At 36.0% G+C, this 15,460-nt stretch overlaps 1 protein-coding gene across 10 annotated transcripts in view; it reads left to right on the plus strand.

The window, feature by feature from the left end:
• Nucleotides 1-15,460, plus strand: part of tenm3 (teneurin transmembrane protein 3) — a 404,304-nt gene that overhangs the window by 58,696 nt on the left and 330,148 nt on the right. For 9 of the 10 annotated variants that reach the window (XM_032562228.1, XM_032562226.1, XM_032562229.1 and 6 more), the window contains exons 3-6: nt 3,079-3,201; nt 7,613-7,733; nt 7,978-8,048; nt 8,613-8,900. In XM_032562228.1, the coding sequence (XP_032418119.1) occupies nt 3,099-3,201; nt 7,613-7,733; nt 7,978-8,048; nt 8,613-8,900 (583 nt within the window). In that variant the 5' untranslated portion in view covers nt 3,079-3,098. The remainder of the gene's footprint in view (nt 1-3,078; nt 3,202-7,612; nt 7,734-7,977; nt 8,049-8,612; nt 8,901-15,460) is intronic. The other variant, XM_032562230.1, reaches the window with a different exon arrangement.

Consider the following 15,460-nt stretch of genomic DNA (forward strand, 5'->3'; position numbering starts at 1 on the left):
TGGAGATGCTGACATTTAGGATTAAACATCCATGTATTCCCAGAGAGATGCCCTTACCCTGATTGGAAATGTGTAAGTGTGCTAAATTAATTATTAGGGTCACCAGTATGTCGGAAGAACTCTAATCCCATATGCCTTTGTTGGCATTACAGTACATTGAAAAATACCCCTGGCCCTGGAGCAATTGCATGTGGACATCAAACCTGGAAACTGTTGTGTATTTTTATTATTATTTTATTTGATAGCTTCACACAAGTTAATGTATAATTTTTAAATGGGAGGAAAAATATTTTTTACAAATACCACAACATAAAGTTCTAATTAGTAAATGGAATCCAGCTGAGTGTGATGTAATCAAAAATACAATAGTCAGCTGTCCTGTTAAGGCCTCAGAGGTTTGTTAGAGAGCATTACTGAAGACAGCATCATGAAGACCAAGGAGCACAGCAGACAGTTCATCTCCACAGTGATGGAAAGTGATTGTAGCATTATGCTGTGGGAATGACTTTCTTCAGCAGGCGAAAGACTTGAGACACCTGCCAGTAGAACAGTAACTCCAATGTTAGCTGGAGCTTCAATGAAATAGTTCAGGTCTAAGCATGAAATGGCCAAAGTCCATACTTAAAACAAATTGTAAATCTATCATAATTGTTGAAATTTGGTGTTCGCAGATGCAAATTGTGCTGTTTTACATAGGAGAATGAGCAAAAATGTCCATTCCTGGATTTACAAAACTTGTAGATTTGACCAAGGTTTTTATTTGACTAAATAAAATAGTAAGATGCACAAATCAAGCAGTACAGAGATTAGCATGCATTATTAACCAAATAGACTAGCAAACATACTTAAAGACCTTAATAGCCCAACACATACTCAGGTCCAGAAGGTAGAGGATTTAAGGATCAGTGTCTCAGATTAGGATGATTGTTTTATTAAGCTGTCTGGCCACTACTGAAGACATTACTAACATTCTCTGTCTCAGCTTTATGTAAGCATCATGTACTAATATCCTGCTTCCAATCAATCTTATGGGGCCAACTGAAAATAAATAGCCCATAGATGGCATGTGTGTCTTGTTCGTATTGTGATCTAGGACTGACTTGTCTTTGGGTTGTCAGCAATCAAATACCTCTTTACTCAGAAGACTTCATTATGATTGTGACATCAAACCACCCAGCAAACAACATCACATTAATACTGAAACTTGTCGTGGCAATATTAATTTTTTATAAGGGTTTAAATGAGTTTTTCTAGTCAGAATCACATCATTAAGTGAAGCATCACATTCATTTAAAATTGGTGCAAAAAGCTTCAGCTTGTTATATAAATAATTCCACCATCTAGGTTTATCATCTGCAATAATAAAAAAAAAAAAGATCTTTAACACAGCCACTCTGACATACAAACCGACTAAAGGTTTTGAGCTTTGAATCTGTGCAGGAAAACAAACGTATTCTGTTGCAAAGTCTAAAGTATTGTGCAAGATTTGAAAAGTTCACCTTTTCTGGGACCATTATGTCAAAGGCAACTTTGCTGTTTTTGTAAATATGCTTAATTTGATAATGCCCTTGATTGCTTTGTCAATGGTTATATAATTGGTGCGCAGATACCCATTACTTTTACTTAATAAATTTTGTATGAAGGCCTCATTATTGTATTCTGAGAAAAGTGTTGCAATCATGGAGCAAGGCCTATATTTCATCACATAAAGCATTTGAATTGCCTTGTTACTGAAATGTGTTAGACAGATAAATTTCCTGTGGTGTAATGCATGTATAACAGGTTGTCTCAGGGACTGATACATGCTACCTTTAAGTTACACTATCAAATATAATAATATGTTACTCATAAAAAATCAAAATGAAAGATAGCGTGTGCATATTATCCACACTCTTGTAGGCCATTTTTTTATATGATTCACTTTCAAAAAGACTCTAATGTTAAAATCAAGCAAAAGAATAAAAAAAAATTTATTGCAGTCACACATCAATAAGATCATGTAAGGGCAATGGTGAGTACAGTGTCCTACCCAGGGACACATTTGAACTTGGAGGTTTAACCTCTGACTTTCTGCACACTGCCTCCACTTAATCACAGCAGCCTTAGGCAACCCAAATAACACATCCAAACATTAACGATGGCAGAGGAGAAAGTTATTTAGGACTTTTATTTCATTAGTCCTTTAAAGGCTATGCTGTACCCGCATTGTTACCCGAAAACATGTAACACACATGGGTGTATATCAGCACTTTCCTTTATCACCAGAATAGACTGTATTTTTTTACAATGGTTATATAACATACATTGTGGCTGAACTTCAGTAATGTAGCTGTTGAATGTTATTCAGAGGACCCCGTCTATCCAGCCTTCAACTCTATACCTACATTCACAGTTAGGTTGCTCACAACCTGTTGTTTTGCCTGAAAAAGTCCCTTCAAGCTAATGCAGTGGTTGGAAGACAAATGAAGAAACTGATATACAACCTACGGATCATTCGGCTCAGACACAAAGAAAAAAAAGTTGCTGCGTCATCATGGATAGACATATAGTTGTTTGTGTAACATAAGAAGTGATCTGTGAATTTTTACCCTGACAGAAGGCATGTGAACGGTAAACAAGGTAATAAGCAATCTATTGTCTTAGCTGAGAAACCTTTTGCTAACAAACAATCCCTGTGGTTGCCATAGTGATATGATTGTTCTCTCCATCTTCTTTTGTGTGTTGGCAATAAGAGGCCACAGATCCCTTTGACAAATTAATGTAAAAATATGTTTTTTTATAAGGGCAAGCAAACTATTTTCTAATTACATCAGAGCAACTAGCAGTCATTCCTTGCTCTTACATGTTACTTTGTTCTTACATGGCAATACCATTCTGTTTTAGAGAAGTTGGTTCCCATCTTTTTTGTGTAAAAAAAAAAAAAAGTTTCTAAATGATTTCTTCTTTAAAGCCTTTATCATTGTGTTTTTATTTACTCCTTGTGTTGATCGGTGATCAATATCATCTCTCTGCATTTGCTTCACTCTGCAACTTATCTTTGTTTTTTTTCTCTTTGTCTTTTTGTCTGTCTTTGCGCAGTTATACAACAGCATGCCTATATGTTTTTCAGCGGCACGAGCAGAATCATTATGGAAGTGAAAGAACGACGTCCATACTGCTCCCTAACCAAGAGCCGAAAAGACAAGGAGGGACAATACACCGGTAGGACAACCCAATTACAGCAGTCATACATTCATACACTCATGAATTCATGTATACATGAATACATAAAATGGGAAACATTTAGCATGATTTAATGTCAAAAACCAAGACAACAAGGTTAACAAGGTTATGTTTTATGCAGTTTGCAAGGTCAACTTTTTTTTCTCACTTCTAGCCCATAAACAAGATGTCCTCTGAACAGCAAAGTAAATATTTTTATGAGCAGGTGGTAAACTTGCAGCCTCAACATTTGCTCTTATCCATCATTAACATTTGTTTTTTATGCACTCAGTTCATTTTCAACTTGTGCTTAATTCTGTGTTATCGGTGCTGTATAAATAGGCCATTAGGAATTTTTCTAATAATGTGTAGTCAGAATTATTGTTTGCCCCCACAGACCTAACCTTTTCATACAGTTTATGAATTTTGGACTTTTCACAGCCATTTGGATTAATTAGCATTCATAGGATGACTATATTAAAATAAAGCTCAGATTTAATTGAACCTGGGAATTATTCATTTATGGCTTTATTACTGTTAAAGATTAGAGCTGTTCATTTTTTGCTGAAAGTTTAAAACTTTGCATTTGAAGGCTATGATATCTGGGAGCAATAAAAATAGGAAGAAGTAGCTTCCTCTTAATGGCTATAAATTTTGGATTTAAATCTGGTTTTATCATACATGGTGACATTTGCTTAATTAGAAAATGGGTTTTGATTAGATTCATTTGTCAGAGTAAAAATACCTTTTGAAAATAACAACCTTTAAGGAGGTCTTCAACACATTTGTTATTAAGATGATCATCATATCATGATTATGTATTAATGCTTTTTTTATTGGCCGAATGTAACATTCTGATTTTAAATGCTTGGTTTTCATTAACTGTAGGCCACGAATTATTAGCATTATTAATAGAAATAAAGGCTTCAAAAGATCCATTCCTGTGCTAATCAATATAATGTGTTTCACTTAGTGAAAGCAGTTATAGAAATAAACAAACTTTCTAATAAAATTCAGATTTATTTTGTAATTATACACTGTTTTAATTAAAGCCTCGGTTATATTCACAGATGTACTTTAACAAAATTGAAATATGTGTGTTTATAGACATGCTTAGTGTGTGATTTTAAAAATGTGCTGTGTGCTGCTCTCTAAGCGAACTCCGCGTTGCCAAACAGACTCTATTTCAAGGATTTCTGATAGAAATCAGGCCTGGAAGCGAAACTGCACTAAAAATGTGGTTGATCACAGCAACATTGTGCTTTAACTAAGACGGACAGGGAGGGGGGGAGGAATTACATTTTCACATAGAATATTTTTTTTTCCTGTATTTGTTGGTTTTTCCAAATCGATCATGATCAACAGAATTTGGCTTTTTTTAACAAAAAACAAAACTACAAAAAAACAAAACACTTATGTCAAGGGGAAAGCTAGTTTTCCCTTTACAGTTGTTTGTTTTATGTAACAGATATTTATTGTATTTTCATTATTTCTGGAAAAATCAGTTTTGACTTTGACATGAAAGGGTTTTTTGTATGTTTTAGTGTCAAAAAAGCCAAATTTGTTGATCATGGTTGATTTGTAAAATCATTAACAATGGTAAAACACCCAGCAGCTTGAGCACTTTGCATAGGTAATGTTAATAAAAAATTGGAATTGTATTTTCTCATTATTTCTTTTTCTGTTATTTAATTTTGTTTGCTGATCTGAACATTTAGTTGTAGCAAAAAAAAAAAAAAAAAGCAGTGACAGGAAATAACTTTGAGAGAGCAGATATTTTTCACATCACTGTACATTCAAGCTAACCACCTTTGTATGCACTACATATAGTTTGCCCTAAGCAGATGGTCAAAGCTCAGATGATAAAGTGTTTGTCCTCCAGTTAGAACATTAGCGAGTCCTCTATACCACGAAGCGTCCTTGAGCAGGACAGTGGCCTCTCTTAATGCTTTCTTGAACCGAAATAAGGTTAAAAAGTCACTTATCGAGGACTATTTAACTTTTTCTTTTGACTGAGGGCCTCACAGATTTATCCAAGGAGGGTCTGGTTAGTAGAATTTAGTGGAACTCTTTTAAATGTCAGTTTCAATCCAAATCTGCTACACAGAAGGATAACATTTGAACAAATGTAATAGATAAATGCCACAGAATATTTTGTGGTACTTTTATCAGACTAAATGATACACTAAATTGCAGCAGCAGATAGTAAGGAAGGTTGTCATCTGAAAGTGAAAGTGTAAAGAAATGGATTCCGCCTTTAAAAAAAACTGAGTTGCAAGAAGAAGTGGAGGAAAAGCCAGAGGCTTTCTTGCTGGTGAGAAAGAGTGCGCAGAGCAACCTCCATGTTTAGAGCTGATCCCGATGAGATGTAGATTACTGGCTTATAGGGCTGTATGGTACCCTTGGCTTTCAGGTGGTTCACTTTACATGAAGAAACGGAGAGCTAACCTGCAGATTCTTAAAAAAAAGTACCATGAACTTCTGATAGAGATATATATTCTTCAAACGTGTTTTGTCTCAGCTCCTTTACCCATTATCGTCTCATTTTTAAACATTTTCTGAACTATCAAAATACCTGTGGAATCTCTTCTAGTGAAATGTTTCCAACAACTACAGTACTCCTCTAAATTTATTTTTTTAAATGCATAGATACTGTGCCCTGCGACAGGCTGGCGACATGTCCAGGGTGTACCCAGCCTCTTGCCCGAAACATTTGCTGGAGATGGGCACCCCTCCCTACCCCACTAGGGACAAGAGTGTACAGAAAATGGATGGATGGATGGCATAGATACTGTTCATAAAAATGATTAATAAACAGAGAAAAATAAGACAAAATGGCAGAAATCCAGACTTTGTAGGTTTAGTTTCACTCCTTTCTCATTTAATCATGTATATCTTTTGGGAGTTCTGTCCAATCACCAGCTCTGACTTCAGGCCACTGAATAATATTTTTTTTAATATCTATTAAATTTGTGTCTATGTGGTAACAGTTAAACGTTTCAGGCTCTTCATACTTTTGTATGTTTACTTGAACACACTTGAAAACAGCCTCTGTGATTAACGAGAGGATTCAGGTGTGTGAGTGTATTTGTTTGTGCTGATCTCTAACTTTTTTACCTTCCTCTTTGAATTAGTGCGAAGGAGTCTGTACATGTTCTAGCAACAAAGGCTTAGCTCACCTGCGGCCATAGTTTCTGCTTGCAAATCGTTTCCAAATAAAGCTGTGATGGCAGGACCAGACGACGTCTTTTTTTATTATTTCTATATGTCAGTAACGTCCAACTGCTTGGAAAAATAATCATGTTGCCAAATAATACTTCAGAGTGTTGTTGTTAACAGTTTGTTACTAGCACAACATGATTATGAAAAGGGGAGCTTCTTATTAGTTAGTTAACAGTAAACTTTACACTTCATCTTAAAGGTTATTCTGTATGTGTGAAACATGAGCTGGATAGAATAACATCCAAAAAAACCGAAGAAACACACACACCTGGAACGAACAGCTTACAGAGCAAATCCAACAGAGATTATACAGCTTAAGAATTTATAATGATAAGATAAAGAAATTTAAACTAAAAAACAATTGAACAGATAAATGTAGGTCTGAGGAAGTTCAACACAAAGGTTTGAATGAGGCTTTACAGGATTAATATTTATGAAAAAAGTACATCTCCATCAGCAGTTAAGAGAGCAATTTAGCCCCCGGAAATCGTCCACTTAGGGCTTTACTTCCTTTCACCCAACTTTTCAACTGAGAGTATTTTTTTATAAAAAATAATGCAAAGTTTATTCCATTTGTATAAGGAAAGCTCACTACTTAGACTTTCTGTGTTCTGGGCAGGAATTCATATTTAATTAGATTTAGGCATGATTTGTGAGCTTCCATTATACAAACGGAAAACTCGCATCTTCAGAATATTCCCACAGACAGCTGCTGCATCCTTTTAAGCGAGCTGACAGCTGTGCCGGATTTTTAACAATGCGTTCAAGAGAGATTTCTTTCTTGAGAGAGCAAAAAAAAAAAAGTGCAGGGTGTAACTCCGCAGCTTGCGTGGATTATCACCAGGTCAGTAGGTGGTCTTTCATTTTGGCAGATTTGCATTCAGACTGTGACTAAATTTGGACAAATGTGTGTCACTCTGGTTGCATTTACACCTGCGTGCTCTAAGTACAGGTCTGAATGGAGCCGCAGTGGTAAATTACACAAGCATCCCATACAATATGAGTCATGGCGGATTCTACTTCAATGTTTACAATGTGAGTGTGTTCATTTCTATTCTGCCATTCCATTTTAACAAATTTGTTTTTCACAGCATACCTCTTGTTATTATAAGGAGTTCAAGGAGTCTTCTTTAAAAGACTCACATTCAGGCTCAAGCTGTCTCTATTTGTGTTTGAAAATGTGTGTTAGGGTCTTCAGGGGACAGTGAGGACTGTGCAATCAGCTCGCAGGGACTCCGGGTCCCCACTCAGAAGTCTTACTCATCTAGTGAAACGCTCCGAGCCTTCGACCAGCACCAAGACCAAACCAGGTCAGGGCTTATCACTTTAGAAATTTACATTTAGTCTAAAATTCTAACACGGATAGGGAATCTTTCTCATTTTGGTCATGTTATTTATTTATTTTTTTGTGAAATTCTTAAAAATCAGTATCAGCACAATGTGAAATGTGAAGATTAAAAAAACAAAATAACAGAGCTTACCTGTTAGTGTTTTCTCTTCACCAGCACAGATCTAAAATAAACCAGAAAACACTTTGCTCTTTGCTTTTCACAGGTTACTGTACGGTACCACCAAGGGGCACAAGGAGATGGTTCACCGTGAACAGGATAATTATACCAGACATGGTAAGTCTACACACACATACACACACAAACATTAGACTAAAAGCACAGAATATAAAGCATCTTTAGAGATAAACACCTAAAATTGCACTTTACATGTTCAGGATATGACATTTAATTTTCAAAAATGATTTAATTACAGTATTCAAGGAAATCATTTTAAACCTGTAAAACATTATTAATCCAGCTTGTTATCTCACAAATAAAGTTCAGACAGGCAGTTCTTGCTCTCTGGTTCTTTTATATCAAAGCTAAAAAAAAAAATCCCTTTTTATTTATGTTGTTGTAAAGAAATATAAAACACACTTTTATATCTGCAGTTAAATTAATAGACATTCAAACTTCCTACTTCAATTCAAATTATGCTAAAATGATGTACAAAGTTATCTATTAATCTTTTAAGAGTGGCATTTATTGACTCTGATTAAAGCTATTAACAGAAAAACTGTACTACTTTACAAATAAATATGAAGGTTAATTAAAATATATTTTTAAAATTAACTTCAAAAGAAATTGTAAATCATTTAGTTGACATAATAAATTACCATCCTTTTGTTTGCTTTGTAGGCCAACATTTCAGTCTTCGTCAGCTGGGGATTTGTGAGCCCCCTCCACGCCGAGGCCTCCCGTTCTGCTCCGACATTGGCCTTCCCCATCACGGTTTTTCAGTTGGCACTGCACAAGACGTGGACTCAGAGAGTCAGGCCGTGATGTCACCGGAGCGTGCCATGCGGCTGTGGGGCCGAGGAGGTCTGGGTAAATCGTCTGGGAGGAGTTCCTGCCTGTCCAGCCGCTCCAACTCGGTGCTGACACTTACGGACACGGAACATGAGAACAAGTCAGACAGCGACAATGGTAGGACATGAGTTTGACTTTAGTGGCTGAATATGTAGCTGTCAGGAAACATTTTAGTTTTTTTTTAACCCTTTGAATATTTTAGAATAACTTGGTGCTCAGAAAATCTGTAGAGTTTTTTTTGTTACACCTGTACATTTAAGATCATCAAATAAATTTTAATATCAGACAATGTTTGAGATACCTGGGATACACTCTTCTTCAGCTTGCTCTTCTCCAGAATTGTTTCAATCCAGTCACATTAAAGAATTTTCAGGAATATTGTCCATGGTTAGGGTAACATCTGAACCTTCCATTTAAACATAACTCTAAACTTTGACTAGGCCCTTTCTTAGACAAAGATTTTTAGCCAGTCAGAGGTAGGCTTGCTAGACTGCATTGAGTCTGTGTCTTTTGCATGGTGCATGGGGTGTGAAAGGAGGACAAAACTCAAAATGCCCTGCTAATTATTTAATTAATGACCACAAGGTAGCTGCCTGAACACGTTTATTTATTTTAATGATCATGGAGGACTGGGGACATTTGTGCATCTGTGTTTATGTGCTTCTGTGTATGAAATGCATATTAGTTATTCTCAAGGTAATTTTCTCTTACAGGTGTGCATGTGTGAAGAGTTTAATGCATTACCCCCTCACAGACACACACATGTAATGAAATACAGTGTGTTTTCATTAAACTCAGCACATACACGTTTTCATTAAAAGATGGGACATTGTAATTAACAGCGAGACAAACTGCTGAGTCCTTGAATTTACTTATATTAAGTTTGATCATGTTTTTATTAAATGACATGATGCCGTGGATGTCAGTGCTCTGGAGGAAACTCTTCGTATCTCTAAAAATGAGTAGTCGTCAAGTTTTCCAAGGCTAATTGACTTTTTAAAGCACAGCTGTGTTTATGTTTGTGCGCGCGTGTGTGTTTGCACACGCCTTAGCAAGAAGTAAGTGTGTGTCTGGGTATATGTACGGAGGTGAGGTGACTCAAATAGAGCCGCAGTGTATTTGGCTGACACTGTGTTCAACGTGTAATCTTCAGTCCAATCTTTATATCAGTCCATCCGTACTGATATATTTTAATATGCTGAATTATTTTAATATGCATTAGCCACAGTGAGAAGTTTTTATGTGCTGTTTGAAACCATGTTGGCACCTTCCACTTGACCTTATATATGCGCTTTGCTCTATTTAAGGTTTTATTGACTCTAGTGGCCTTTATTTGAAAGTAGTTTGTCAAGAAAGAGATGGGATCAAGGGAAGACATGCGGCAAGGCCGCACAACCCAACATGTGGGTCGTGCGGCCACCACAGCACCCCCGCAATTTGTTCTTTTAACGTGTTTGCCATTTCTGTTGCTGCTGCATTTGTGGCAGCGTATATATTCTATGCCAGAATAATTGCAATATAAAGCAAGAATGAGCAAACGATGCGCTACAAATTGATTGGCATGTTTGCACTGGCTTATCATTAATGTCAATTGCTTTGTGAATCAGATACTGAGACAACACAGACAGAGATTGTAAAAACTTGAGAATTTAAACAATTTTAATTTAGGTTTATTAATGATACTTGTAGTCTAATTTGCTGAGTGGTTGAAAAACTGGACAAATTTCAGGTAAGAAGTAAATGTAAAAAAATGGTCTATCTGTGGATTTAACTGATCCCAGAGAAAGACCTTTGTATCTAAATATAGTGCTGTTTCAGTCATTACTGATAAAGGCAGCCTCTGGCAAAAATGTTCTGGAGACAAAGAAATCCTATACTGCTGGTGCTGGAGTTAAGTTTGATTAATAAGGGTTTGCACCTAAGATGATAGTAGTCTTTACTTAAGATTTTTTTAAGTAAGAGACTGTTCACTTTTTATTTATTCTGGGACACTTTTTCAGAAATCTTTAACAGCTGTTGCTGGCCTAAAAGGAATATCGCCCAGTCATGCAATTTTGTGTGACTCCACTTTATCAGAAACATTGACTATAGGGTGTATGTAAGAGATAGATGCAGTCATATGATATCAAACACAGTCAGTGCAGAAATGCCTGAAAGTGCAATACACCTAATGGCTTTAAAACTTCTCTTGGTTTCAGTGGACTTCTACCTGAAGACTTTTTACTTTCTTATGAAATGCTAATTACATTTTAATTTTTACTTTCTAGTAATAATGTTGGTCATTTTAACATGTTGTTGTAAAATTGATATTAGAAAACAGATACTTAATTTTGTCCCATTACATTTCTTTTACTGTCTCCCTTTTGTTCTATTTTATTTAACTTATACCTATCTATATTGTATACAGAAATTCACAAATTGACTGCTTCATCTCCAATCTTAAGTGATAGATTTCAGCTCTCTGCTGCAAATGGCAGCTCCAAAAAAAAAGAAAAAAAGAGTAAAGTCCAATTTTATTTTTATAGCATCAAAAGTCATTCCAATCACCTCAGGTCTTATGCTTTATGAAAAGGATCAGTCATAATAATAGCGGCAGAACATCAAACTAAAAAGGATCAGGTTGGACATACAGGATGAACAAACTGTTCTAGGATCCAGTTGTATCTGAAGTGCACAGCAGTCAAGGAAACCATTTCTCTTTTCTTGTTTTCAGTGTGTGCATGTCTTTCAATGCTGCCTTTGTAAAGCTGACCAAAATTATTGATTTTTCTTTGACCTAATTGTTCTTAACCATTAATAAAGGATAACTCAAGTTGATCTTATCCAGTGTGGCAGTACAAAAGCAGCATCGCCTACTTCAAACTTAGGCTCAGATTTTTTGATATGTTTTGTATAAAATTCAGTTTTTAATGAGTTTTTTTCTTTTTACTTTTTTTTAAGATCTTGAAAGGAAACACATGGTCATGCTTACATACACCAACCCCGTCATTAGTGAAGGACTGCTCTGTTGCTTGTAAGGAAGACACACAGAAGAGCTAAAATCCTCAACTGCAAAGTAGGACTTCTCTGTGGAACAAAACCACCTTTGATTGTGGATCTTAGATTTGGTAACAGAGATCTTTAAGATGTTATATAACTGAGGAAAGCCGAGACCAAACCCTTTGTTATTTCATCAGTGTTCTTCGGAAGACGGCAAGAGAATAAACAGCAAACCAAAGTGAGATGGTGAAGTGAGGAGAGACAAAGATCAGAGAGGTGGGGGGGATGTAACAATATAAAAGAGGAAAGGAGAAAGTTGAGAATAAAGATAGGATGGGAAAGGAGAGAAGCCTCTCTGTGTTTGTTCTCCTGAGAGGAAATATTAGACCGCAGACGTCTGTCTGGCTCCCCAGTGGACACACACGCAAACATGCGCGCAAACACACAGCCAGATTAACGCTTTTATGGTGTCTGAACCCATGGGTGCTCAGCTGGCGCTTGCCCCGTTATTTGATACTGATGATCTCAACTTCACCGGTGTAAAAACAGGAGACACAGATGTATTCACTGACATACAGTAGGTGTATTTGTCACTTTTCCCATATCCGGTTCAATAAAGCAATCAAGAATGCATAAAGCAGTTGTTATATTATAAATACAACATATATATTACTGGCTGTTCAAATTAACTATTAGAAAAGACAGGAAAAATAAAATAGGTAAATGAAAGGAAACTGTCTTCTCTGGATTTTGAAGATGAGATGATTAAGAACAAGAAAACTACAGAGGCAGACAGATAGTGGAAGAACTCTATTTTGTCTTTGCTAACTAGATTACTATGTGTCAACAAAACCCTTAATCCATTTGGCATCTCTAAGCTGCTTAACACTATAACCTCAACTCTTATACAGAGACACACACACACGCCCACTGAGCACACAGAAAGCTTTTAACCATCATAGTTGTACCATTTTTACTTGGATTAAAATGACATTTTTCTTAAGCCTTTGCTGCATTATTGATACATAGATGTTGCGTCTGCCTTGATATGCAGGTGATCTGTATGCTTAGTGATATGCGAATCTGAGGACATGTGAGGAACCTTCAGGTGCTCAGTTTAATCCCAAATTTTTTCCTGCAAAATAAGTGCATGCATTTCAATCCTTGGACCTCCCTAACACATGATATTTATGAATTATTACATTTTATGTTGGTTATGTTAGTGAAAATGTAGGTTTTATACTCAGCAACAATTGTTGCCGATGGGAAACTGCATAGTCTAAATTACACAAATATGGCCTATTTATACATATAAAAAAATAAGAAAAATCATGACATGCATAACCTATTATAACAAAGAATGGTTACATGAGTGTTCACAAATATTTTAGACACATAGAGATTCAGTGCCACATCCTGCAGATGTCATTGTTTCAATGTGCCGAGTGACCTTTGACCTCATTTGGTCATTTCATCTATGAGGCAAAATCAGGTGAAAATGTTAGTATGAACAAATGTGCATCCAGGAGGAAATTCTCCCTGTTCCACCAGACCAAGCAGTACACCTCGGCCCTGTCCTAAACTCGTTTTAGGCGTGGCGTCATCTTGTAGTCGTCATTCAGTGCATAGACCAGTATAGTGCTGTCTATGTATTATGCTAGCGGCAACAATTGTTGCCATGCTTACATTCACTCTTCTTATGATCAAAAGATGAATGAAGGGATACAATTTTGTTTATATCACTGGGGGTGAATTTTATCTCTCTCCTGCTTTATATAAGTTGTGTTTCATGTCATGCTGAAGTTGAAAAGAAAAATTTTAGTATTGCAGTTGAACTTTATTCTTACCTATAGCAGTAAAGGTAAAATGTATTTATTAGAACACTGTTGTGGCAGCTTTGGTGTTAGTTCTTTTCCTATAGGAGATTCTCTATAGGCTTTCACACATACATTATATCTTCTCTGACTCTGTTGGATATGATAGAGTCCATGAATGGCCATCAGCAGGATGGTCCACAGTTGTTCTCTCAAGTTAAATATCATTCTGCACTTCTCGAGAACAAACTTAACCCAAAGCCGCTCCAGCTCCATCTTGGCTGTGTGCTTTGGCTCTGTCTGATGTTACTAATCTGTAAGGCAAACATTATATAAGTCGTCTCTCTTTTCTCTCATATAATTCGACTGCAGCTCCTTTCCAGTCTGCCACGGTTTCCACTTTTCTTTATTTGTGGATATTGGCTCTCACTGTGGCTCTGGGGTGTCCAATACTTTAGATATTCCTCTGAAAGCGTTCTCAGATTGATAGATGTCAGTGACTTTGTTTTAATCTGTTATTGATTTTCTCTAGATCATGATGAGATGATGTGTCACTTTCTGAGATTCTGCCTACTTCATTCTGTTGTATGTATGTAACTTCCTGATTCTACATGTCTGGCTGTAGGGTGAAGGTCAAGTTAGAGGTGACTCTGGAAATTGTTGATTCGTGATTTAACAGGGTGCCTACTTTTTCATTCAAGGCTAGGATGGTTTGAATAATTGTTTTTACTAGTGTGTAGGTAATCATCATTTGAAAACTTAATTTTAAATTTACTTAGGTGAACTTTGTGTGACACATATTTACTTGATAATCTGATCTATTTATGTTTAGCAAATAAAACGAAAAAATGTACAAGGGCCAAAGATTTGTTCACAACAATGGCAAATAAATATGGGCATGTGTTGTGGTCACATCTACATGAGTGTGTGTAAGAGTGTGTGTTCAATTTAGCATAGCAGGTTTATATGATAAATTCATAAATTATGCATAAGTTGAACTGAACAGCAACTACCTCAAACAGGGTGCCTGTGCGCTTACTGTTCTAGTCGCGAAAGATCTCCATGGTATATTCTTGATAGCCTTAGTACACATGCACACACACGCAAACAAATATAACATGAGAGAAAAAAACAAAGATATTTGCTGGATATGACAAATCACAGCAATAACCACAGTGAATGTGTAAGTATGGAGAAATTATACATGCACATTCACCAGGATCTATTTAAGGACATTTTTCTTACACCATTGCTGCATTATTGATACATAGATATTGCAACTACCTTGATATGCAGGTGCTCTGTATGCTTAGTAATATGCGGATATAAGTTGTTTTTTTAATAACTTTAGAAAAGCATAAAATGTTGTTAACTGCAGATATGTAGTGTGCCAGGTTCTTCTTTTTGGGTTTTTTTTTGCCAAGCTGTGTGTGTGTGTGTGACGTTAGTTACTTATTTAGTTGATTTTTTTGAATGCAATAAAACTTTATTATGTGAAAAACAGGACATCTGATGGCTCTATATGAACTAATTTGTTGGAGTTCTTTGTGTGCATTTCCTCACACTTCCAAGCTATACGTTATCTAAGAAAGTGTAAAATAATCTTAATACAATGATCACTCTATACAGGACATTCATTCTGCTGACATAGGCATGTTTTGTATTTGATATCACTTATATGTGCTTCCATATGAAATCTATGTAAAAAAAAAAAAAAAAACAGTTTCAGTCTTAGATTAAAATTACTCCTAAATAGAAGGTTTTTAAATTTGTATGGTTTTAAGTTACTCTGTTCATCTTCAATGTGTGTAACATTTCAGGGATTTCCAACCTAAACAAGTCCAGCAGGGGTGTGTGTGTTGCATGCCTTTGTGCTCTCTGAAA

This window comes from Xiphophorus hellerii, chromosome 5 (genome assembly GCF_003331165.1).
Source record: "Xiphophorus hellerii strain 12219 chromosome 5, Xiphophorus_hellerii-4.1, whole genome shotgun sequence".
Taxonomy (NCBI): Eukaryota; Metazoa; Chordata; class Actinopteri; order Cyprinodontiformes; family Poeciliidae; genus Xiphophorus; species Xiphophorus hellerii.